The sequence below is a fragment of the Babylonia areolata genome, chromosome 30 (assembly GCF_041734735.1).
Source record: "Babylonia areolata isolate BAREFJ2019XMU chromosome 30, ASM4173473v1, whole genome shotgun sequence".
Classification (NCBI taxonomy): Eukaryota; Metazoa; Mollusca; class Gastropoda; order Neogastropoda; family Buccinidae; genus Babylonia; species Babylonia areolata.
This window is the reverse complement of record NC_134905.1, coordinates 26721060-26746059: the sequence shown is the minus strand read 5'-3', so window position 1 is coordinate 26746059 and position 25000 is coordinate 26721060. Positions and strand designations below refer to the sequence as shown.

At 51.0% G+C, this 25000-nt stretch overlaps 2 protein-coding genes across 2 annotated transcripts in view; one reads left to right on the top strand and one right to left on the bottom strand.

Moving 5' to 3' along the window:
• LOC143275212 (uncharacterized) overlaps positions 1-21121 on the top strand; it is a 41871-nt gene extending 20750 nt beyond the window's left edge. Inside the window, exons 3-4 of the mRNA XM_076579187.1 lie at positions 18501-19309; positions 19691-21121. Of these exons, the coding sequence (XP_076435302.1) occupies positions 18501-19309; positions 19691-21094 (2213 nt within the window). The 3' untranslated portion in view covers positions 21095-21121. The remainder of the gene's footprint in view (positions 1-18500; positions 19310-19690) is intronic.
• LOC143275647 (26S proteasome non-ATPase regulatory subunit 1-like) overlaps positions 1-25000 on the bottom strand; it is a 231624-nt gene that overhangs the window by 134877 nt on the left and 71747 nt on the right. The window lies entirely within an intron of this gene.

Below are 25000 nucleotides of genomic sequence, written 5' to 3'. Positions count from 1 at the left end.
GACAATCAATTTGGTCCTGGTAATCAGTCCCACAATACACTCCTCCTACCAAGTGACCCCACCCCCATCACTGTAGCCTCACCCACCCCATAAAAACAAAAAAAATCGTCTTCGAGCACCAATTAATAACGTAAAATTGACAGACAACGAACGTCCCCCGCTGGTCTAGATCAGAGCCGTCCCATCCCGCCTCCTAACCCCCCACATCACTCCCCCCACCCCCAAGATGACAGACTACAGGGTCTGTCATTCTCCACACCACTTTGTCCCTACGGATCAAAGGGGATGGTGGACTCTGCAAGCTGACAGAGGGGGGCCAGTTTGGAGGGGGGGTTGGGGGGGGGGGGGGCAAGTAAGACTTCCTTGTCGGCCACAACAACAAAAGCGCAATTTGAGGAATGTGTGTGTGTGTGTGTGTGTGTTCAGACGCCAGTTCTGATGACGTAAATCCCCAACCCCTTCCCTTCCCTACTGGTTCCACCAAAACTCCCACCTCTCTCCCACACCCCCTCTCTTTCTCGTCTCTCCCCGTCACTGTCTCTCTCCCACACCCCCTCTTTCTCGTCTCTCCCCGTCACTGTCTCTCTCCCACACCCCCTCTCTTTCTCGTCTCTCCCCGTCACTGTCTCTCTCCCACACCCCCTCTCTTTCTCGTCTCTCCCCGTGACGGTCTCTCTCCCACACCCCTCTCTTTCTCGTCTCTCCCCGTCACTGTCTCTCTCCCACACCCCCTCTCTTTCTCGTCTCTCCCCGTCACTGTCTCTCTCCCACACACCCTCTCTTTCTCGTCTCTCCCCGTGACGGTCTCTCTCCCACACCCCCTCTCTTTCTCGTCTCTCCCCGTCACTGTCTCTCTCCCACACCCCCTTCTCTTTCTCGTCTCTCCCCGTGACGGTCTCTCTCCCACACCCCTCTCTTTCTCGTCTCTCCCCGTCACTGTCTCTCTCCCACACCCCCTCTCTTTCTCGTCTCTCCCCGTCACTGTCTCTCTCCCACACCCCCTCTCTTTCTCGTCTCTCCCCGTCACTGTCTCTCTCCCACACCCCCTCTCTTTCTCGTCTCTCCCCGTGACGGTCTCTCTCCCACACCCCCTCTCTTTCTCGTCTCTCCCCGTCACTGTCTCTCTCCCACACCCCCTCTCTTTCTCGTCTCTCCCCGTGACGGTCTCTCTCCCACACCCCCTCTCTTTCTCGTCTCTCCCCGTGACGGTCTCTCTCCCACACCCCCTCTCTTTCTCGTCTCTCCCCGTCACTGTCTCTCTCCCACACCCCCTCTCTTTCTCGTCTCTCCCCGTCACTGTCTCTCTCCCACACCCCCTCTCTTTCTCGTCTCTCCCCGTCACTGTCTCTCTCCCACACCCCCTCTCTTTCTCGTCTCTCCCCGTGACGGTCTCTCTCCCACACCCCCTCTCTTTCTCGTCTCTCCCCGTCACTGTCTCTCTCCCACACCCCCTCTCTTTCTCGTCTCTCCCCGTCACTGTCTCCAACGTCTCCACACAGAGAGAGCGTCACCGTTATGTTCTCCCCCTACCCTACCCCCACCATATCCGGACGGACGCGAACTGCTAGCAGTTGCTGAGTTGTAATTAAAAGACCTGTCGGATCCTCCCCCCCCCCCCCCCCCCCTCTCTCTCTCTCTCTCTCTCTCTCTCTCTGATGAAGTAGAGCCAGGCTGTAGTTCACGACAGTGTTCTGTCAACCAATATTTTTCGCAACAATGGTCAAGTTCGGGTACGTAGCGATGATCAGGAACTAAGCAAACAAAACCCCGTTTACATAGTATATATCTATCTGTATCTAGTCTTCCTGATTCTGTCGACGGAACATACTTTTTCGCATGTCTGGTGTGTGTCCATCGAGATCGATGATGACCATCGTTGTCATCCAGCTGGGGGATGGGGGAAGGGTGGTGGTGGGGTGGGGGGGAGGATGCAAATGAATCTATCTGTGAATGCGCAGATGGCTGAATAGTCCAATCTGCGCACGAAATGTTCGCTGACAGTTTGGGCAGACAAAGACAGGCATACCATTGTCAGGGAGCTTGTTTGCCCGTGACTTTCTGGCCTGCCTCTTCTGAACAGCTGCAGCAGTCCTGTTGGCCTCGCACAACTTGGCGCCTTTGTGCATGTCTACTACTTAAGGAAAGAACAAAGAATTAAAAAAAACAAATTAAAAAAAAAAAGGGGGGGGGGGGCATAAGGGGGGGGGGGGGGGTTAATGGGTCGAAGGGAAGTGGGGCAACAGCACGCGGGGAAGGGAGAGGAGGGAGAGAAAAGGGACAGAAAGACAGAAAGAGACGTTTCCAGGGAGCAAAAAAGTGCTTGTGTTAGCGGATTCAGTTAATGCGAAAGAGTGACAAGCGGCCTCGGGGCCATTAGCAGTTAATTCAAATTGCGTCTGACAGCATCATTTCAACTTGCCCTGCGCGAGCTCTCTGTGCGCGCCCGCACATGTGTGAGCAAGCACGTGTTTTTTTGTTTCTTTCTTAACGTGTATTTAAGTGCATACGGGCATACGAAGTCTTGTGCATCCTTCTCAATGAACCGAAAGAGAGAGTAGAAGACAGACTGGCAAGCACAGATACAGAGAAAGAGAGACAGACAGAGAGAGGAAGAGAAAGAGAGAGAGAGAGGAAGAGAGAGAAACAGACATACAGAGAGAAAGAAAGACATGCAGACTCAATGACGGTGGTCCATGACACAGACACTCTTGTCTCTCAGTCAGTCCCGTCATGGGTGTGGGGTGGGAAGGAGGTGGGTGGTGGTGGAATTGGAGAAGGCTGGTCCACCGCTAGATGAACCGAAGGCGTGAGTGAGTGGATGGCACGAACTTGACTTAATAAAATAAATAAAGAGATTTCAGACTGACTTGAAGAAAGAAAGTTAAGACTGGGGAGTGGGCCCCTTGAGTGGGGGAGGACAGAGTGGAGTGGTGGTGGTTCAGTAGTCAGGGCATCCACTGTGACCCCACTTTTCTCCAGGCCTAGTGTGTCATCATCTGTGCGTTCTTATCCTCCAACTGGGGTTAAGCTAAAGTGACGAGATCCCGCGTCAACGCCAAAAAGCTGCCCCCCCCCCCCCCCCCCCCCCCCCCCTCCCCCTACTTAAATCATTCCCCATGGCGAAATTCTCAAATTTAGATCTTGATATTTTTCCCTCCTGAAAAACAAACAGATCGTGAAATCTTCCATAACAAAGTGGATAGCTTTTATTACCACTTTTTCAAACATCTTCGTCAAACACACAAAACCAATGTGTAAAACATAATAGATAAAATTAGCAAATTAAAATTAAAAAGTGGAGGATATTCCTTTCCCGTCCAAATTTATCTACAACCCACCTTTTTCCTCTCTCTCTCTCTCTCTTCTTTAATTATTATTATTAAACACTCGCCGGCGGCACTTTGCCCACCTCCTCTAACCTCTCCACACACCTCGAGCTCAACAACGTCGTGTGCCTGGAGGGTACCACTGCCAGCGAATAACAAGGTACATCCCTACGAGTGAGACCCCCTTCTTCGGATTTCTCCCCCCCCCCCCTCGCAGACAACCAGAAACCTGCCCCCTATACTATTGATTTCTCCCGAGGATGGGAGGTGGCGTGAGGTGGGGGTGGGGGTGTAGAGAGAAACAGAGAGGGGGTAAAAGCAGAGGGGAGAGTGTGAGGAAGAAAGACAAACAAACAGGGGATCGAACATCTGCATGGTCGTCCTGAGAGACAGAATTAGAGAGGAGGTGGGGGGAGGGCGGGGCAGCTACAAAAGCAGAGGGACAGAGAGACGGTGACAGACAGGCAGGCAGAGAGAGATGGGGGCGAGACAGACACACAGGGAGGAAGGGTGGGGAAAATACACACAGGGACAGACAGACAGACGGAGACCGAGTTAATTGGCAATTCTGAGGACATTCGGCAAAAAGACATACTAACCCGGCCACCTGCTCAGTGTTTTCTGGAGAGTCGCCTCTTTACAGGAAGCTACGAACAGCAAGATGCCGTCTGATAAAGGACAGAGATAACACAAGACGTCAGTCTCCCTGTTCCGATACCATTTTGCTCTGAAGTGTCACTCTATTTACACTCTTGACCTGCTGTTTCTTCTTAACCACGTGTTTCTACCTTGTAGTGAGTTTTACAGTGATCGGGATCTCGACAGTTTTCCATTTCTAGTATCCCTGTACCGATAACTTTTGCAGTGAAGGGTCACTCTACTTACACTCTTGCTCAGCTGTTTGTACTTAATCACTTGTTTCTGCTTTATAGTGTGTTTTATAGCGACCAGGATTTGGACTGTTTTCCATTTCTAATCCCCATGCACTCCTTCACTTTGAATTTCTCTTCTCTCCTTTCCGCGGAGATCACTACATGCCCTGTTATCTTGATACTCTTCAAGTCATAGAATTCTTTGCCTGAAAACTGAGATGTTTTTCCTGTCTTATCTGAGAGAGAGACAGAGAGAGACAGACAGAAAGAGAGAAAGAGAGACTTTTGCCTTTCAGGTTTAGTATCATCCAGACACCAAATCTTGCCAGATCTCACCACGTTTCAGTCCCTTTTCTGTTATTTTAACACACGTTCATGTTTGCAATGCTAACTTGTAACATTTACAAGATCACACATCTAAAAAATATTGCTTTCACAGGCCTGCGCTTCTCGCAATACCGTCATGAGTGTTCTGTTTTCTTCGCACAGTCGAAGCGATAGTGTACATGTCCTTTTCTTTCTACTCTCCAACACTACGACGATTTACTTTTCAATAATCCGCACGCTTGGTCACTTACCGTCTGCCGACCCAGCGTAGTAAAAAGAAGAAGAAGAGGAGAAAGAAGAAAAGCTCTGATTTCTGTTGTCTGATATGAATGCACTGCTTCCGTGGAAAACTTACCAATCTTTTGCCCGTTATTTCACCAGCGGTAAGCCACCCCCGTCACACTGAGACGGCCCTGCTAACGACAGTCCTATGGGTTTGTTCGTGTTGGTCCCAGAGCAGACTGAGGGGAGGGGGTGTCAGAGGGTGGACAGGAGAAGGATCAATGGACGTCTGTTCCTGTCACTGACCCCAGCTGGGATGTGGCTGAGTGGATCATCCACCAGGAGGTGGACTTCCGTCCAGTGACGTGCCGTCTAAACCCCATCACTGTTTTTCAATAATCTCTCTCTCTCTCTCTCTTTCTCTCTCTCTCTCTCTCTCTCTCTCTCTCTCTCACACACACACACACACACACACAGACATGAACCCACACAATGGAGGCTCTAAAGTAGCGACCCCTGCCATTCAACCTGCCCGCACTGCCTTCAAACACAAGCAATGTCAGCTGTCCACTCATTTTATTTTTTCAGCTAACCACGCCATTATTCTGATCAATCACACACACACACACACACACACACACACACACACGAACCTCCCCCCATCAACAAGTGCACCGACAACCACCATCATCAGCAGCACACCCCCAGCCGTCCCTGCAGGTCAATGAACCTGCTGCTGCTGCCGAGACCGAACTCACCTGTACCCCCCCCCCCCCCCCCCCCCCCCAACCCCCCCCCCCCCCCCCCCCCCCCCCCCATTCTCCTCTCCAACCCCCAACCCCACACAATACTAACATCGCACTTTTACTGTTTTTTTCTTCTTTTTTTCTTTCTTTTTTTTTAATACCTCCGCCCTCCTCGCCCTGACGAGAAAACACTGTGGGCAAGGGGAATGGGGGAAATACACGGGGATGTGGTGGGAGGGGGGAAGAGGGAGGGAGGAGAGAGAGAGAAAGGGGGTGGGGGAGAATGAGGATAGAGATGGAGAAGGAGAAAAAAAAAAGGAGTCACTACAGAATGTGTGTGTGTGTGTGTGTGTGTGTGTGTGTGTGTGTGTGTGTGTGTGTGTGTGTGTGCATGATGTTTTTCCTTTTTTTTCTCTCTCTTTTTTTTTTACGGGGGTGGTGGACAGAGGGAGAGGGGGGAGGATACGGGGAGAGAGAGAGAGAGAGAGAGAGAGGAGGGTGAGGGGAGGTACGGGGAAGGGGATGGGGAACCCGAGGTGAACGAACAGCGAACTGCTGATGAGAAAAGCCATGGGTTGAGGTGGACCTGTGGAAGGGAAAGGAAGGCGGAACAAAACAACCAAGGAGAGGAGAGAGGAAAGGCAAGGTGCATGCATCTTTCCCAGGTGGCTTTCTTTTGCGGGACGGACTCTCAAGACAAACCATTTTGCCAAACCCAGGTTCCTGACACGTGACCCAGTTGCCCTCCCAACTCCACCGGCCCCTTTTCTCCCCACACAGCATGTAAAATATGTCATAAAAAACACACGTTCGCTTTCAAACTAACAACAGTCGGCCTCCCCAGTTCAGGTCAGTACACAACACACCTCGCTTTCCGATCTTGTGCCTAAGTGGTGTGAAGGCCAACCTCACACCTTCGGCTTTTTCTTCCTTCGTGGGCTGCGACTCCCTCCTTCACTCCTATTACTATTACACTACTGGCTTCTTAGTGTGTGACCTTTTTTACCCACGCCATGTAGGTAGTCATACTCCGTTTTCCAGGGGTGGGGGAGGGTTGGTAGGTCATGTCGGTTTTTGTTTCCATAACCCACGGAACGTTGACATGGATTGCAGACGTATCTGATCTTCTGTATACACATGAATGGGGTTCAGGCACTAGCAGGTCTACACATCTGTTGACCTGGGAGATCGACCGGAAAAAGTCCCCACCCTTTATCCACCACGGCGCCCACGGTGACCGGGACTGGAACCCGGGACCCTCAGATTGAACAGTCCAACACTCAGCTGTTGCGCCCATGACACCCTCACAGGTAACGAATGGTGAACGCCCAATGGCAGTCGTCAATCGGCTCATCCCAGGTAGGCAGCCTATTGTGCAAATGACCCCGAGTTTGTTGAGCGCTAAGAGCTTGGTCCGACCGAGGATAGACGCTATGTAAGTATCCGTATCATTCATTCATACTACTGCCTGGGGATGTGCTGGACAGCAGCCGTCCTTCGGTCTTCCCGCAACTGTAGTCTGAGACCTGCTGGTTTTGTTGCTGACGTGAATGAAACACACACCGCTAATGTATGTGTATGTTGGGGGACCACAAGCCGTAGTGTCGGGCCCACAGGGTGCTAATGGTGGCTTCCCTTTCAATAACATCCTGGCCCAATGCACCTTCTGTTTCGGTTCCAAACGTTTCTAGGGTCGTCTCTTTCGGGGGTGCCAACACTTGGTACCATTGAGGTGTTTGTATTTCACCGACCTTCCAGATCTAATTTTTTTTTTTTTTTTTTTTTTTTTTTTTTTAATTACATATATATAACGGTTTCTTTCCTCTACCGAAAGCCGCCAGTGAAACGGGATGGTAAAGAGGCTAGACTCGTTTGCGACCCTCCTCCGATCCGATGTGACTGAAATGTTTTCTGACAACGATGTTCTGCCCTTTTTCGTTTCACAGAAAAAAAAGAAAAAAAAAGTGCTGGAAACAGTTCTACACTCTTGCACACTATCATACAGTGTGGTAGTTTCTATGGAAGCTTCGCGAGTTGTTAATGTTCACCCAACACACACACACAGTCTCTCTCTCTCTCTCTCTCTCTCTCTCTCTCTTTCTCCACATATATATCAGAGGGACAGAGGAAGAATAAGGAGTGGCTGGAGGAGCAGAAGAAGAGTCAGAAAGGAGAGGAGAAGGGACAGAGAGGAAGAAGAAAAAGAAGTAAAAGAACAAAAACGAACAGGAGATTTCATAACGGCACCCGAAAAGACCGTAGCTGACGGCTAGAAGGGAAGAACAAGTTGAAGAGGGAAAAATGATAATAAATAATAAATAAATAAAAATAATAACGTTGGAAGACACTAGAGGGCGGGGTTGAAGACAGGAACAAGGTGAAGTATGGAGGCTTGGGGGGGATGGGGGGTAGGGGAGGGAGAGGCGAAGCCCCAGGGACAGTGGCACACACGTGTGACCAGCCAGGCAAAATTAATTGCGATGCGTCGTGTCCACATGCAAACCTCCCGGCCCACACCCTCATGCCAAAACGCATCAGTGAAGCGGTGAGTGGTGCTTGGTGGCCCAATGGCCAATGCTCGTGGTCGCCTGCAATGGGAGGAGGAGCTGATAACAAAACCAAAAAAAAAAAAGTACCCCACCAGTCTCAACAGCCAAAATTTCGTTGAGGTTAAAAGAAGGAGGAGGGGGGTGGAATAAATAGACTGGGTTGCAAGTCCTGGGCCAAAAAGAAAAAGAAAAAACAGCCACCTTGAACACTGTATATCTCTCTTGGCGTTCGAGACAACAAACAAATCGCGTCGTCCTGTCAGCATTCTTAAGCCGTGAACCAGAAATGGCACCCGTGCTCTCTCTCTCTCTCTCCCTCTCTCTCTCTTTCTCTCTGAGCCAATGTTCAACTTGCCAATGTTCAACTTGTTTATTTGTTTACATGCTGATCGTGATTCTGTTTTCATGGCTGGGAGGTTGATGCGGCCGACTAAGGTGGAGATAAAAAGTCATAGATCATGCCAGTGGACAGAGTAACACATGTTCCACGAATGCACGTGGGTCGGGAGTGTGGGTGGGTTGGAGGTGGTGCTGGGGTGGTGGGGGGGGGGGGTATATATGGTTCGTGCAATGATTTCTCGTGTCGGTTCAGGTTTCTTTCATGTACAGGACAGGAACAACTCCTCCAAACAACAAGATAATCATTCTGTATAGAAATACATCGCAAAACATGACGCCACCCATTCCCTTATCTCACCCTTCCAACCCATCGACACCTCACGCCTGTACACAGACGCAGATGATATATTCATTGTCACAGCCCCACATCAATGAGAGGCGATAACAAGATATGTAGATATCATCCAAACTGGCAATAAGACTTCAATTGTTTACACAATTAAACTATTCATATTAGGACAATACTATTTCTCTTAACTTAAAAGCGTGCAGAGAGAGGGGGAGGTGTCAGAGGGAGAGGGGTAGGCAAAGTAACGGGGGGTGGGGGGCTGACAGATCAACACAGATAAACACACAGGCGCGTGGTTATTTCACTGAATTTTCTGACACGCCAGACAGCGGGCTTAGCGCTGTGAAAGATGCCCTCCCTTAGCTTTACCACAGGGACGAGGCACGGAACACAAACAATTGGCTGACAATCATCATGATCAAATGGGATTCTCGGCTCAAGGGACGCCAGGTCAAAAAACAAACAAACAAAAACCAACATGTTTTTAATTTCCATTTTCACAATACATTTTATATCAATTTTTATAACACATTGACATAGACAACTGACATAAATACGTATGAAAGAAAAAAGAGGGGGCGGGGTGGTGCAGGGGGGCGAGAGACCAAACGGACGAAAACGCGATGAAAACAACACACACACACACACACACACACACACACACACACACACACACACACACAACAACAACAACAACAACAACAACAACAACAAAAAAAAAAAACAAAACAAAAAAAACGAACTATCTAACCAGGGAAGCATTACACAGTAGACTCTACTTCAGGGAGTGTACATAAACACTGCCAATCGCTTCACAGATGGCGCGATAGAGGGGGGTGGGGGGAGGGGGGGCCTGGGGAAGGGGGACAACACCGAACTATCCCTCCACCACCACCATCCAGACACCCCTTCTCTGCACCCTCGCCGTCCTCCTCAAGTCGGTCAGTGGCGTCATCCTGACGTCGCTCGTCCTCACTTCCCCACACACACTGACACACCTCCCTAACGAAAAAAGGTCAGCCGTCAACGTTATGAGTGAGGCCCCCTGCCGGAGGTGACACCGCACACAACCGTGTAAGGTCAATGTCACTTCGGGGAGGGAGGAGGGAATGGTGGGGTGTGGGCTGGGTAGGTGGGTGGTGGTGTGGGGTATGGGGGGTGCTGTTCCGATTCAGCTCAATACAGGTCATTGTCTTTTTTTCTCTATCTTTTTTATTAACTCGTGATAACTGCGCAATGCAACTGATTGCACCCCCACCCCCCAACACCGCCTGACGTTATCTCACATTATTTCTTGCAACATTATTCTCAAGGGTCTACTGACAGAATGATGGTCAAGCATTTGGCATGATATTTCTCTCTCTCTCCTCTCTCTCTCTCTCTCTCTCTCTCTCTCTCTCTCCCTCCAATTAATTCATACCCTCGGGTCGCATGATAAAGACAAAAACAAACAAAACATGGTAAACAAAACTTCTTAATTCTGAGTGTGTGCGTCCGTACGTACGTACGTGTGTGTGTATGTATGTGTGTGTGTGTGTGTGTGTGTGTGTGTGTGTGTGTGTGTGTGTGTGTGTGTGTGTGTGTGTGCTTCTCCTACCGAAGCGTGTTAATTTGTGGAAACACAGGGGATCAATAGCTACAGTGTCCATCAAAAGCAGCAGCCAGTATGATTCCCAGCACCTGTCATCATCCACCCAATCTCCCCCATCTCCCTAATTAAAATGAAAGGCGTCTCTGGTGAAAAAAGAGCGAGCACTGCGTGGTGCACGGCTTCCTCCCCTCCTTCAATGCCCGTTTTTGTCCGCTCTCATCCACTCATCCTCAAATCTCAACATTTTTCCCCCTTTTTTTAATCTAATCTCTCTCACTCTCCTTGTCAATAACAAGCATTCTAATTATTTTAATCATGAACTTTTATTTCCTCTCTTCTTTCTTTCTTTTTTTCTATTGATTTTATATCTCACATTGTTGTTCCAATTACTGTAATTACAATCTCTCTTTCCCTCTGTGTGAGAGAGAGAGAGAGAGAGAGAGAGAGAGAGAGAGAGAGAGACGTGCACACGCACTTAAACTATTTCCTCCTTTTTTGTCAGTACATGAGTAATTTCCGAACTGCTTTTGAGGCGCGAATCATCGTGAAACTTTTTCTTTCTTTTTTTTCTGTTCAGACTTGCTTTTAAAACAAATCTCTGCAGTCCACACAGTCTGGAATGACCACATTAGTGACATACATCTCCCTCACCATCTTCCCTTCCTGTCTCCCCTGTCTGTATGTCTGTCTTTATCTCTATCTTCCCCCCCCCCCCTCCCCCCCTCTCCCTAATCCCTAATTCCTCACCAAACCCATTTACTCAGTCATTTATTCTTCCTATCCAGCCACGTACATATGTGTATTAACTTTACACTTCCATTTTCAAGGTACAATATTTCCTCACAGGAGACAGAAGCAGGGAAGGCGGCAGGGAGAAGCAGGGACGGGAGAGAGAGGGGGAGGGGCGACAAGGGAGTGAGGGCAAGAGAGATACAGCGAGTAAAGAGATTGAAGGGGGCGGGAGAGAGAGGGGAGGGGGGCGACAAGGGAGTGAGGGCAAGAGAGATACAGCGAGTAAAGAGATTGAAGGGGGCGGGAGAGGAGAGAGAGGGGAGGGGGGGGGGCGACAAGGGAGTGAGGGCAAGAGAGATACAGCGAGTAAAGAGATTGAAGGGGGCGGGAGAGGAGAGAGGAGGAGGGGGGCGACAAGGGAGTGAGGGCAAGAGAGATACAGCGAGTAAAGAGATTGAAGGGGGCGGGAGAGGAGAGAGAGAGGGGGGGGGCGACAAGGGAGTGAGGGCAAGAGAGATACAGCGAGTAAAGAGATTGAAGGGGGCGGGAGAGGAGAGAGAGAGGGGGGCGACAAGGGAGTGAGGGCAAGAGAGATACAGCGAGTAAAGAGATTGAAGGGGGCGGGAGAGGAGAGAGGGGGAGGGGGCGACAAGGGAGTGAGGGCAAGAGAGATACAGCGAGTAAAGAGATTGAAGGGGGCGGGAGAGGAGAGAGAGGGAGGCGACAAGGGAGTGAGGGCAAGAGAGATACAGCGAGTAGAGAGATTGAAGGGGGCGGGAGAGAGGGGGGAGGGGGCGACAAGGGAGTGAGGGCAAGAGAGATACAGCGAGTAAAGAGATTGAAGGGGGCGGGAGAGAGGGGGGAGGGGGCGACAAGGGAGTGAGGGCAAGAGAGATACAGCGAGTAAAGAGATTGAAGGGGGCGGGAGAGAGGGGGGAGGGGGCGACAAGGGAGTGAGGGCAAGAGAGATACAGCGAGTAAAGAGATTGAAGGGGGCGGGAGAGGAGAGAGAGGGGGGGGGGGCGACAAGGGAGTGAGGGCAAGAGAGATACAGCGAGTAAAGAGATTGAAGGGGGCGGGAGAGGAGAGAGAGGGGGGGGGGGGCGACAAGGGAGTGAGGGCAAGAGAGATACAGCGAGTAAAGAGATTGAAGGGGGCGGGAGAGGAGAGAGAGGGGGGGGGGGGGCGACAAGGGAGTGAGGGCAAGAGAGATACAGCGAGTAAAGAGATTGAAGGGGGCGGGAGAGGAGAGAGAGGGGGGGGGCGACAAGGGAGTGAGGGCAAGAGAGATACAGCGAGTAAAGAGATTGAAGGGGGCGGGAGAGGAGAGAGGGGGGGGGGGGCGACAAGGGAGTGAGGGCAAGAGAGATACAGCGAGTAAAGAGATTGAAGGGGGCGGGAGAGGAGAGAGGGGGGCGACAAGGGAGTGAGGGCAAGAGAGATACAGCGAGTAAAGAGATTGAAGGGGGCGGGAGAGGAGAGAGGGGGGAGGGGGGCGACAAGGGAGTGAGGGCAAGAGAGATACAGCGAGTAAAGAGATTGAAGGGGGCGGGAGAGGAGAGAGGGGGGGGGCGACAAGGGAGTGAGGGCAAGAGAGATACAGCGAGTAAAGAGATTGAAGGGGGCGGGAGAGGAGAGAGAGAGAGGGGGGGGAGGCGACAAGGGAGTGAGGGCAAGAGAGATACAGCGAGTAAAGAGATTGAAGAGGGCGGGAGAGGAGAGAGAGGGGGGGGAGGCGACAAGGGAGTGAGGGCAAGAGAGATACAGCGAGGTAAAGAGATTGAAGAGGGCGGGAGAGGAGAGAGGGGGGGGGGGGCGACAAGGGAGTGAGGGCAAGAGAGATACAGCGAGTAAAGAGATTGAAGGGGGCGGGAGAGAGAGGGGGGGAGGGGGGCGACAAGGGAGTGAGGGCAAGAGAGATACAGCGAGTAAAGAGATTGAAGGGGGCGGGAGAGGAGAGAGTGGGGGAGGGAGAGAGGGGCGAGGGAAGAGTGAGGGAACGAGAGGAGAGGGAGGAAGAGGGGTACAGAGAAGAGGGAGAGAGAGAGTGAGAGAAAGTGAGAGAGAGAGAGAGACTGAGACAGAGAACCATAACGACCACGTGAAGCCCAGTTCTGTCACGATTTGCGTTCTCACTTGCCATTTCTCTGGCCAAGAACCGCTTTATGCTTTATCGATTTCTTCTCCCTTCCTCCTCCTCCTCGTCTTCCTCATCAACTGGCCATGAAGAGAACCAGCACATAATTCAGGGATCAGAGTCCCCCTGTGAAGTCCCCCCCCCACCCCCCCAACCCCCTTTCTTCTTTCTGTCTGTTCGTCCCGCAACCCCTTTCCCTTTTGTTGAGAAATTTGAGGTTTGTTTGTAGGGGAGTAGTAGAGATTGGGGGTTGGAGGGTCTTCCCACGTTTCGTTTCGGTTTGAGAATTCAGAATTATAGAAGTGAGTGCGCCGACAGAGAGATAAATTCAAATTCAGATTCAGATGGTTTATTCATTAAGGCCATAGCCCCATATGAATAAGGGGTGATGATAACATTATTGTATTCACCAAAACTATAGCCGTTACTTATGAGCATGCGTGTGCGTGATTGAATTCGGACTGAATGACACAGGAAACGAATGATGCGCGCCCAAAGGCAGCTGTCAGTTGGTTCCATCCTGGCAGGCAGCCTGTTGAGTGAATGACTCCGTGTTTGTAAAGCGCTTTGAGCTTGGCTTGGTCTCTGACCGAGGACAGGCGCTACATTAAGTATACGGATCATCATCATCATCTTTCTGTCAATACTTACACTAAGCCCTGTCCATCCAATGCTCTTCCTCCCCCTCCCGCCTCGCCCTCCTCCGCACAAAAAAAAAAAGTATGCAACTTTCCGATTATCAAATCAATGGACACTCGCCACCCTCAAAAACAAAACCAAAACACATCATACGATGAAAGCAACAGCCAGCCATGGACCTTGTCCTTTTCCCGCCAGAACTCTAAGTACAGGGCAAAAGTCCACAGCGGACGGAAAACAGCTCGTGCCGAAGGGGATACAACACAACACCGCCACCCCCTCCCCCCTCATCTCTCTCACTCACGGCCTTTTTTTTCCGCTACTGCAAGTTACTGACCTAACGCGGCTACTCAGGACCTATGAATGTAATCCGCTGTTGCAGATTCGGATACCCGCTATTGCAGATTCCCGCTGTGGCAGATTCGGATGCCCGCTGTTGCAGATTCGGATGGCCTGTCTTCAGAGGAGGGGGCCTTGGGGAGTGAAGGGGAGGGTGAAGAAGTCGCGGGGGCGTGGTAGGGTGGGGGAGGGGGAGGGGAAGGCGATTCCCTCGTGTCGTCCCCCGCGAACTTTAGAGGTTCCATCAGCAGCAGCAGCAACAACAACAAAAAGCCGGCATGTCCCATACATCATCTGCCCGTCCCGTCTCCCCCCAGGACACATCCCCACTTTGCCGCCACCACTCCCCCCAGGACACATCCCCACTTTGCCACCACCACTACCTGGTCGTGGCCAGCACCCACCATGTCCGCTCTTTCTGACACACAGTGCTCCATTCTGCAGGGCGCTCTGAGCTACCACTGTATCAGAAACTCCATCACCGCTCTGGCATCCTGCCTTTTACGCCTCTCTCTCTCTCCCCCCTCCCAAAGTACTGTTTCCTGTTATGTAAGCGTATCCCCCCCCCTTTTTTTTGGGCGTGTGTGTGTGTGTGTGTGTGTGTGTGTGTGTGTGTGTGTGTGTGTGTGTTTTCAAGCGCAGTTTCCAACGTTTACACACTGTTTACACAGTCTGCGCGCAAATTTCTACGACCTCGCCAATTACTACCAGACAGTCTTGCCTCTGTTATCTGGAGGTTCTCCAAACACAAAACAGCTAAAGCAATGATGGAGGAATATGAATGCACCTGTGCGTCGTGTGTGTATTATGTATATAATCCAGTCAGTGTCTGGTTGAGCACCCTATCGGGACGCACCATGAACAGACTGTGAGGGCTTACAGCTTTCAAGCAGTCACGCATGGGAGGCGGGAAGCGTTACCATCACGGCGCAGACAGCGTTAATGGTGACTGAAGAGTGTGACGAAGGCAGGGGTACTCAGACTGCCCAAACAGCCCTCTTCTTTCATTACCACCTAGCCAACTACCAGGTCCCCCTCGGCGGCTGAATAACAAACACAATTCGGCGGCAGCTAAATCGAGAAGGAAAACAGAGAGAGGGGGGCGTGTGGGTGGGATTTACCAAGACAGCCCCCAAACGTTGTTCTCATAAGTGCTGAAGAGTCGAGTCTGGCGAACCTACTTAAAAAAAATCAAGGCAACTTCTTTTTCAGCGTCTACTCTTCTAGTTCTCTTTTAAACTCCTTAGGGGTTGCACTGAGGTGTTCACACGTTTGCTGCCCCCACCCCCACCCCCACCCCACCCCTCCCTTCCTCCATCCCCCAAATCGGTCTCCCTCCTGGACAGATCCCATTTCCAGGAATGTTTCATTCAAACGTGCGCGTGCGCGCGGACAGACACGAACGCACACACACACACACACACACACACGTGCGCACGCGCGCGCGCACACACACACCGCATGCGCGTGCTAGCAGACAAGAATGACAGCAATCAGTGGTCAGTGGAGAGACAAGAGAAGCCACTGATGCATTCCAAATGAAAAAAGGGAAGGGGTATGCGGAAAGTGGTGGGAAGATAGGGGGGTGGGGGGGGTTGCAAGAAAGAGAGAAAGTTGGGTAGGAGAAACAGAGAAAAGTGAAGGAGAGACATTTACATAGAGACAGAGACAGAGAGACAAAGAGACGGACAGACACAGACACAGAGATCTGCTGTCCTTCACGTTAATCCCGTATCTCTTTCTGCCAGGGAGCAGGAAACAAACAAAATCAACACCCAATGGGGACCATCTTACAGCTCCGAATACTCCACAGCCTTCCTTCCGACAGGCTCAGACAAGACAGGCAGTGAGCGTCAGTTGAGCTACAGAGGTGAAGACAGCCTCAGTGAATACAGACAGTCTGAAGAGGGAGGTAACAGACAAGACAGGCAGTCAGGCTACAGAGGTGAAGACAGCCTCAGTGAAAACAGACAGTCTGAAGAGGGAGGTAACAGACAAGACAGGCAGTGAGCGTCAGTTGAGCTACAGAGGTGAAGACAGCCTCAGTGAAAACAGACAGTCTGAAGAGGGAGGTAACAGACAAGACAGGCAGTCAGCGTCAGTTGAGCTACAGAGGTGAAGACAGCCTCAGTGAAAACAGACAGTCTGAAGAGGGAGGTAACAGACAAGACAGGCAGTGAGCGTCAGTCGAGCTACAGAGGTGAAGACAGCCTCAGTGAAAACAGACAGTCTGAAGAGGGAGGTAACAGACAAGACAGGCAGTGAGCGTCAGTTGAGCTACAGAGGTGAAGACAGCCTCAGTGAAAACAGACAGTCTGAAGAGGGAGGTAACTCAGACCGCGGTAGCTGCGACGGGCCGTAACCCTTTCTTTCATCCGCTGCAAGCCACTCGGGACCTCCTCGGCGGCAGAATAAAACACCTAAACTGAATAAAACACCTAAACTGAATAAAACACCTAATACAGCGGCGACTAACAGCGGCGGCAGAATAAAACACCTAAACTGAATAAAACACCTAATACATCGACGACTGAATGAAACACCTAATACAGCGGCGACTGAATGAAACACCTAATACAGCGGCGACTGAATAAAACACCTAATACAGCGGCGACTAACAGCGGCGACTGAATAAAACACCTAATACAGCGGCGACTAACAGCGGCGACTGAATAAAATACCTAATACAGCGGCGACTAACAGCGACGACTGAATGAAATACCTAATACAGCGGCGACTAACAGCGGCGACTGAATAAAATACCTAATACAGCGGCGACTAACAGCGACGACTGAATGAAATACCTAATACAGCGGCGACTAACAGCGGCGACTGAATAAAATACCTAATACAGCGGCGACTAACAGCGACGACTGAATGAAATACCTAATACATCGACGACTGAATGAAACACCTAATACAGCGGCGACTGAATGAAACACCTAATACAGCGGCGACTGAATAAAACACCTAATACAGCGGCGACTAACAGCGGCGACTGAATAAAACACCTAATACAGCGGCGACTAACAGCGACGACTGAATGAAATACCTAATACAGCGGCGACTAACAGCGGCGACTGAATAAAATACCTAATACAGCGGCGACTAACAGCGGCGACTGAATAAAATACCTAATACAGCGGCGACTAACAGCGGCGACTGAATGAAATACCTAATACAGCGGCGACTAACAGCGGCGACTGAATAAAATACCTAATACAGCGGCGACTAACAGCGGCGACTGAATGAAATACCTAATACAGCGGCGACTAACAGCGGCGACTGAATAAAATACCTAATACAGCGGCGACTAACAGCGGCGACTGAATGAAATACCTAATACAGCGGCGACTAACAGCGGCGACTGAATAAAATACCTAATACAGCGGCGACTGAATAAAATACCTAATACAGCGGCGACTGAATGAAACACCTAATACAGCGGCGACTAACAGCGGCGACTGAATAAAACACCTAATACAGCGGCGACTAACACCGGCGACTGAATAAAATACCTAATACAGCGGCGACTAACAGCGGCGACTGAATGGAACACCTAATACAGCGGCGACTAACAGCGGCGACTGAATAAAATACCTAATACAGCGGCGACTAACAGCGGCGACTGAATGAAATACCTAATACAGCGGCGACTAACAGCGGCGACTAACAGCGGCGACTGAATGAAATACCTAATACAGCGGCGACTAACAGCGGCGACTGAATGAAATACCTAATACAGCGGCGGATGAATAAAACACCCAATGTAGCGGCGGCCGAGACCCGGATTTTAAAAAAGTAAATAAATAATTAAAGAGAGAGAAAGAACGGAGAACGAACGAACAATTTTATTCATTTAATGCCATAGCCCCTCATTAATGGGGTAGTGTGAAAACAGTACTCCCATCGATGCAATAAATATAACATTAAATTTTCAAAAGAGAAAATTACAACCACACATGCTGCGTACAACTGACAGACCGAATCTGAAATGCCTTGTACAAATATCTGACAAACTGTTTGACATCTTCATTTACAGAGGTCATCAGCAATATATGTTTGGAGAAAGAGAGAGAGAGAGAGAGATGGGGAGGTTTGTATGGGGCGTGGGTGAGAGAAATACCTTGATGCTCCAACTTTGTTGCTCTGTTTTCATATAACTGCTTTCTTATGAGCGAGTCTAACGAGCCAGCTTTCTGCGGCTTTGTTCTTTATGAATAAAATATTAAACCAGCTGTGGCTTGAGCCATACGACTAAAATATTATTCTGATTCCGATGAACTAAATTAACAGCTGCCAAAATACCATGTGTGTGTGTGTGGTGGGCAGGGTACTTCCCGCTGGAGCCGGAGGTGTGTGTGGTGTGGGTGTCCAGCGACGTGCTCATGTGCACGGCCTCCATCTGGCACATGTGCACCATGTCCATGGACCGCTTCTTCACCCTCAAGTACCCCATGCGCTACGGCCGCAACAAGACCAAGACCATGGTCGTCATCAAGATATTCTTCGTCTGGGTCGTCTCCATGGCCATCTCCTCACCCATCTGCATCCACGGCTTCCTCGAGCCCTCCATCGTCTACAACGACGGCGTCTGCGTCCCCGTGCTGAAGGACTTCGTCATCTACGGCTCCGTCTTCGCCTTCTACGTGCCCCTGCTCATCATGATCGTCACCTACGTGCTGACCATTCACATCCTGTGGAAGAACCAGCGCACCATGCGCAGCATCAACAACCAGGCCGACCTCCGGCCCCGCCTGGCCCAGATGACGGCCCAATGCTCCAGCTTCCTCGTGCCGCACGCGCCCCCCCTCCTCAGCCCGGAGGCCGACTCCCAGGACTCCAGGACTTTCCACGGAGCGCGGAGCAGCCCGAGTCTGGTGGGTCAGCCCGTGGCGGCAGCAGCGGCAGGCCGAGAGCTGGTCTCCTCCGCCCCTGCCGCCCCCAGCACGTGTCTCCTGATGCCTCCCCCGGCCCACCCCCTCCTGGCTCCACCCTCCTCGCCGGTGGCGATGTCCCCGGCGGAAGGGGGGCGGCGGGGGCCGGGGGGTGGTGGGGGCCGTCAGGGGAACAGGGCGGAGGAGGAGGTGTCGGACAGCGAGGAGGAGGAGATCGATCTGCCCAGCACCCACCTACTGCAGGTAGGATTTGAGAAGGGGGGCGGAGGAGAGAGAGAGGGGGTGGGGAGGAGGGGGGGTACAGAAAGAGGCAAACAGGCAGATACGGAGGTGTGAAAGACAGAGAGAGAGAGAGAGAGAGTGAGTGAGTGAGTGAGTGAGTGTGTGTGTGTGTGTGTGTGTGTGTGTGTGTGTGTGTGTGTGTGTGTGTGTGTACTGTGTTGTGTTGTGTTGTGTTTTGCTGTGTTGAGTTTCGAAAACAATTCTTTAATTTGACGTGTGTTCACGAACACATTAATGATTATTACCGTGTTACACATCATTTCGCGACGTTCATCTTTTTTTACCTTCAAACATGCGTCCGGTTTTTGTTTTGTTTCACCCCCACCCCCCTCCCCTCAACAGGACAAATCCATGTCGTACAAGTCCCTGTGCACCACCGCCGCCATGAGCAGCTCCAGAGAAGAGTTCTTCCAGAGGGCCGCCTCCCCGAGCAGCAACCCCTTCTACCGCCTGTCCCCCTCGGAGAAGAGCGGCAGCCTGCGCGAGCGCCGCCCCAGAGCCAGCCTCAGCCCCTGCAGCCTGGAGGTGGGCGGCGGCCAGGCGTCCTTCCGGCGGGGCAGGCTGGGCCCCGCGCTGTACAACGCCGTGTCCGACACCCAGCTGCCCTCAGCCAGCTGCCCGGCCACACAGGCCCTGCGGCCCGCCTTCCACCAGAGCTTCAACGGACTGGAGAGCGACTGCAAGTCCGCCGAGTGGGACCGCCGCTTCTTCCAGATTCAGCAGGAGATGGACGACTGTCTGCAGGACGCCGGTGAAGGTGAAGGGGACGGGGACGCCGCTCTCAGCCACGCGTCGTCTTCTGCAGCAGCACAAACTCGTTCTGAGGACCGACTACTGCTGAAGGACGGCCGTGGACGCGCAGAGGACGGCCGGTCCAGCACCAGGAGAAGCATCAAAGCCACGCTGTCCACCAACGTGCTCGTTACGCGCCACTACAGGAAGATGCCCCGCTCCAAGAGCGAGCAGCTGAGCCGCTGTGTGCCCAGCACCCCGCCAAAACGACCCCGCCAGCCCGTGCTGACCTCAGACTCCGAGGACAACGAAGCCGACACCTCTGGGTCCTCCAACTCGGACATGATCACCATCCGCCTGCACCCCCCCACCAGCCCCCAGCGGGACAGCGGCCAGCAGAGCGCCAGCGAGGACCTCACTGAGACCAGTGCCCTGCCCAGCGTCCTCATCTCCAGCGAGGCCGACAACACCCACGACGAGTCGGACGTGCTCAACACCAACGACGAGAGCCCCGCTGACTCCAACGAGCACGTGCTGAGGAGGATTGGCAAAAAGCACAAACGCCTGCTCAAGGCCCGCTTCCGCAACACCCTGCGGGCCAGCGCGCGGCCCATGTTCAAGCACCTGCTGTCCCGGAAGACGGCCAGCAACGAACGCAAGGCCTCCAAGGTGCTGGGTATCATCTTCCTGGTGTTCGTCATCCTGTGGACGCCCTTCTTCATTGTCAACATCATGTCGGTGACGTGCAAGGAGTGCATGCACGGCGTCACCAACCAGATGATGTCCGTCTTCGTCTGGATGGGCTACGTGGCCTCGCTGGCCAACCCCATCATCTACACCATGTTCAACACCGCCTTCCGCCGCACCTTCATCCACATCCTCACCTGCCGCATCAACCGCTTCTCCCGCCGCATGAAGTTCTCCGACCTGCCCACCTTTCCCTCCGTCACCACCACCATGCCGCCCTCCGAGCGGCGCGGCACCATGACCATTGTTCTGGACCACAGGACGTGAGTTCGGTCACTGTTCTGGACCACAGGACGTGAGGAGTACCTTACTGTTCTGGACCACAGGACGTGAGTTCGGTCACTGTTCTGGACCACAGGACATGAGGAGTTCATTTACTGTTCTGAACCACAGGACATGAGAAGTACCTTACTGTTCTGGATCACAGGACATGAGGAGTACCTTTACTGTTCTGAACCACAGGACATGAGTACGGTCACTGTTCTGGACCACAGAATATAGGGAGTACCTTACTGTTCTGGACCACAGAATATAGGGAGTACCTTACTGTTCTCGACCACAGGGTATGAGGAGTACGGTCACTGTTCTGGACCACAGGACATGAGTACGGTCACTGTTCTGGACCACAGGACATGAGGAGTACCTTTACTGTTCTGGACCACAGGATATGAGGAGTACCTTTACTGTTCTGGACCACAGGACATGAGGAGTACCTTTACTGTTCTGGACCACTACCTTTACTGTTCTGGACCACAGGCTATGAGGAGTACCTTTACTGTTCTGGACCACAGGACATGAGGAGTACCTTTACTGTTCTGGACCACAGGATATGAGGAGTTACTGTTCGTCACGCAGCCCCTGTCTTCGCCTACACAACGTGTCTGGTCAGTTCTTTTGCGGTGGAATCAATACGCAACTTACCTTTACCACAACCTGAGGGTTCCGTTCCCTGGTGATGAAAATACCAACCACCTTTAATCAAAGAGCTCTCTAAAGTGATGTGAGTTCCATTCCCTGATAATGAAAATACCAACCACCTTTAATCAAAGAGCTCTCTAAAGTGATGTGAGTTCAATTCCCTGGTGATGAAAATGCCAACCACCTTTAATCAAAGAGCTCTCTAAAGTGATGTGAGTTCAATTCCCTGGTGATGAAAATACCAACCACCTTTAATCAAAGAGCTCTCTAAAGTGATGTGAGTTCAATTCCCTGGTGATGAAAATGCCAACCACCTTTAATCAAAGAGCTCTCTAAAGTGATGTGAGTTCAATTCCCTGATAATGAAAATGCCAACCACCTTTGGTCGAAGAGCTCTCTGAAAGTAAGGGGTTTTTTGTTTGCCATAGGGTTTGTGAAGTCTCATTTTGAAAAAAAAGGGGGGGAAAGCCAGGTCTCCTGTATGGCGTGCTTTATCTCACCGTACGCTTTGTGAACAGTTTTTCAAAGTCCCATTTCTTCTTCTTCTTCGTTCGTGGGCTGCAACTCCCACGTTCACTCGTATGTAAACGAGTGGGCTTTTACGTGTATGGCCGTTTTTACCCCGCCATGTAGGCAGCCATACTCCGTTTAAAAAAGCAAACGTCTCCTGTATGGTTGTGTTATATCTCCAACTGTGTTGTGGAGTCCTGTGCATACTGCCAACATCTTTCTTTTCTGTTTTTTCAAACTGAACATTTCCCGTGTCGTTGTCCTTGTTACACGTTGTGCTCACACCAACCTATCCTCCCCGCTGGTACGGAGAGTCTACATTGTTGTGTGTCCAATCAACTTCATCCTGCCATCGTCGGAAGAGTCCAAGTATGTTATTTGTTCGACAGGAGCTCTCAGCCACTGACCAAGCACATGCGCATTTTGTAGGCGTGCAAGCACGCGCGCGCGAACACACACACACACACGCACGTTCCTATGCCCAGTGTAAAACAGACGCAGATCTATGTAAAAGGCATCAAGTTTGTTTTTTGTTGTTGTTTTTCTGATGGATGCTTTTCTTAACCCAGTGTTGGTGCTGCACCGACAAAGCCTGTCATCTGATCTCCCTGGTCTCTCACACTGGCCAAACAACGCGGACGCAAAGATTTTTTTTTTTTTTTTAAATAGTCAAAATATAATAACAATAAATGAATAAATACATACAAACGCACCAACTATTGTGATCTGCTGCTGCAGGGATCAATGGTCTCCACGCTCCTCCTTCTGACGACTTCGGCAGATGTGAGGTGGACTCCTACATCCCCGCCACTGACAGCGGAGAAATATGGTCCGCAGAAAACTTACATGTGTGTTGTTGTTTTTCCAACCTCCACGTTGCTCAAAAGAAACACTACAAGTCAGGAATAACATGTCGGTTTTCTTTTTTCTTCTCGGCGTGATAACATGCGGCATGACTTTCTTGTTTGTGTACACTTTTTTTTTCTTTTTTTCTTATAACTCTGGTCCTTCAACTTCACAGATGGCTCATCACTTAACGTGTGCGTGCATCTGTGTGCGTGTACGCGCGCACACACGTATGCATGCGTGAGTGCATTCATGTTGTGGAGTGCGGGGGAACTTACCCTCCCTCCTCCCCTTCTTACCCCCCCCCCCTCTCTCTCTCTCTCTCTCTCTCAAACACAGAGAGAGAGAGAAAGAGAGAGTCACACAGAACATTATGTGGTGTATTCACTGCAAGCAAGTGTTCTCGTCCTGAACACAGACATCATAGACTTTGTGGATCAGTTTCCTCTCATAAACACTACCAATCAGCTTACGAACCAGAGCAAACAACACACACACACACACACACACACACACACACGCACTCACACACACACACTCTCTCTCTCTCACACACACACACACACACACACACACACACACACATACACACACACACACACACACACACACATATATATATATATATATATATATATATATATATATATATATATATATATATATATATATATATATATATAAAATCATGTGTGTGTTGTTTTTGTTGTTGTTGTTTGTTCTGGGTTGTGTGCTGATTGGTAGTATATATTGGTATATAATCATACTGGAGGAAATCAGTCCAGGAAACACCCCAAACAACCCTTCTGTTATTTCAAAATAAGTTTGCGAATTTTTTTTTTTTTTTTCAAAGGAGGAAAAAAAAGGGGGGGGGGGTGGAGAGGGGGGGGGGGGCAGGGCAGGGTATTATACAGAAACCCTTCAAAGTCTGCTACCGGGAGCCATTTGAATTCTCTCTGGAAGTCCCCACTCACCCACCCGACCCCCCACCTCCCAAAGAAAAGAAATGTCCACAAATGATGTGAAAACTTTTCATTAAAGGAATGAGAAACTACAGCCAGATTCTGACCCAACCGCATTTCCCCTGGCTTGGCCTTCACCACTGACGACGCGATAAGAACACAGAGAAAATAACGTTGCAGCTGCCAGGACGTATGAATGATTCTAGGAACTGAGAAACAGGGTCGCCGCCATTCCTCAGTTGTCGATGTTTATTTTTCCAGTTTGAAGTGGGGCTGCGAACTGCAACATCCCCCCACACGCCCCCGACCCTCTTTTAACCACACCCAGTTTAAATTGTTGTCATGACTTGCTGTGGATAAAAATATATTCCATCTGTGCCCCATACCCAACCGCACAAAAACAATCTGCCCCTCCCCCCAACTGTCCGAACTTTTTCTCCTGTACTGAGTGTTGTAACGCTTTGATGACCCACAATGGGGACCGTGAAGCTCATACTACTGTTGTCTGAAAAATAAACACTGTTGTTCCTTGCTGGCGTTGTGTTTCGGGGCTGGATGTGGTGCGTTAATAGCTTCCATCATGTATTTTGGGAAAACGTTTCAGCTACATAATGAAGAAAATGGTAAGATAGGGGGGTGGGGGGGGGGGGACAGACGTAAGTGGTGGACTTGGAGAGGAGAAAAGGGGGGCGGGGGGGGCGACGGACAGGCAGGGAAAGAGAGTACTGGTGGAGGGGGGGGGGGGGCGGGGTGGAGGTGGAGGGGCTAGTAAGGAACAGGAGGAGAAGGAGGAGCAGAGAGACTCCGGAGGAAAACAATTAACCATGTTATATAACGCAGACCAACAAACAAACAAACAAAGACACGATCCAGCATTCTGGGATCTCTTCATGTGCACCGACTGCAGTGCTGAGCTTCAACTCCTCTCCTTCGTCGT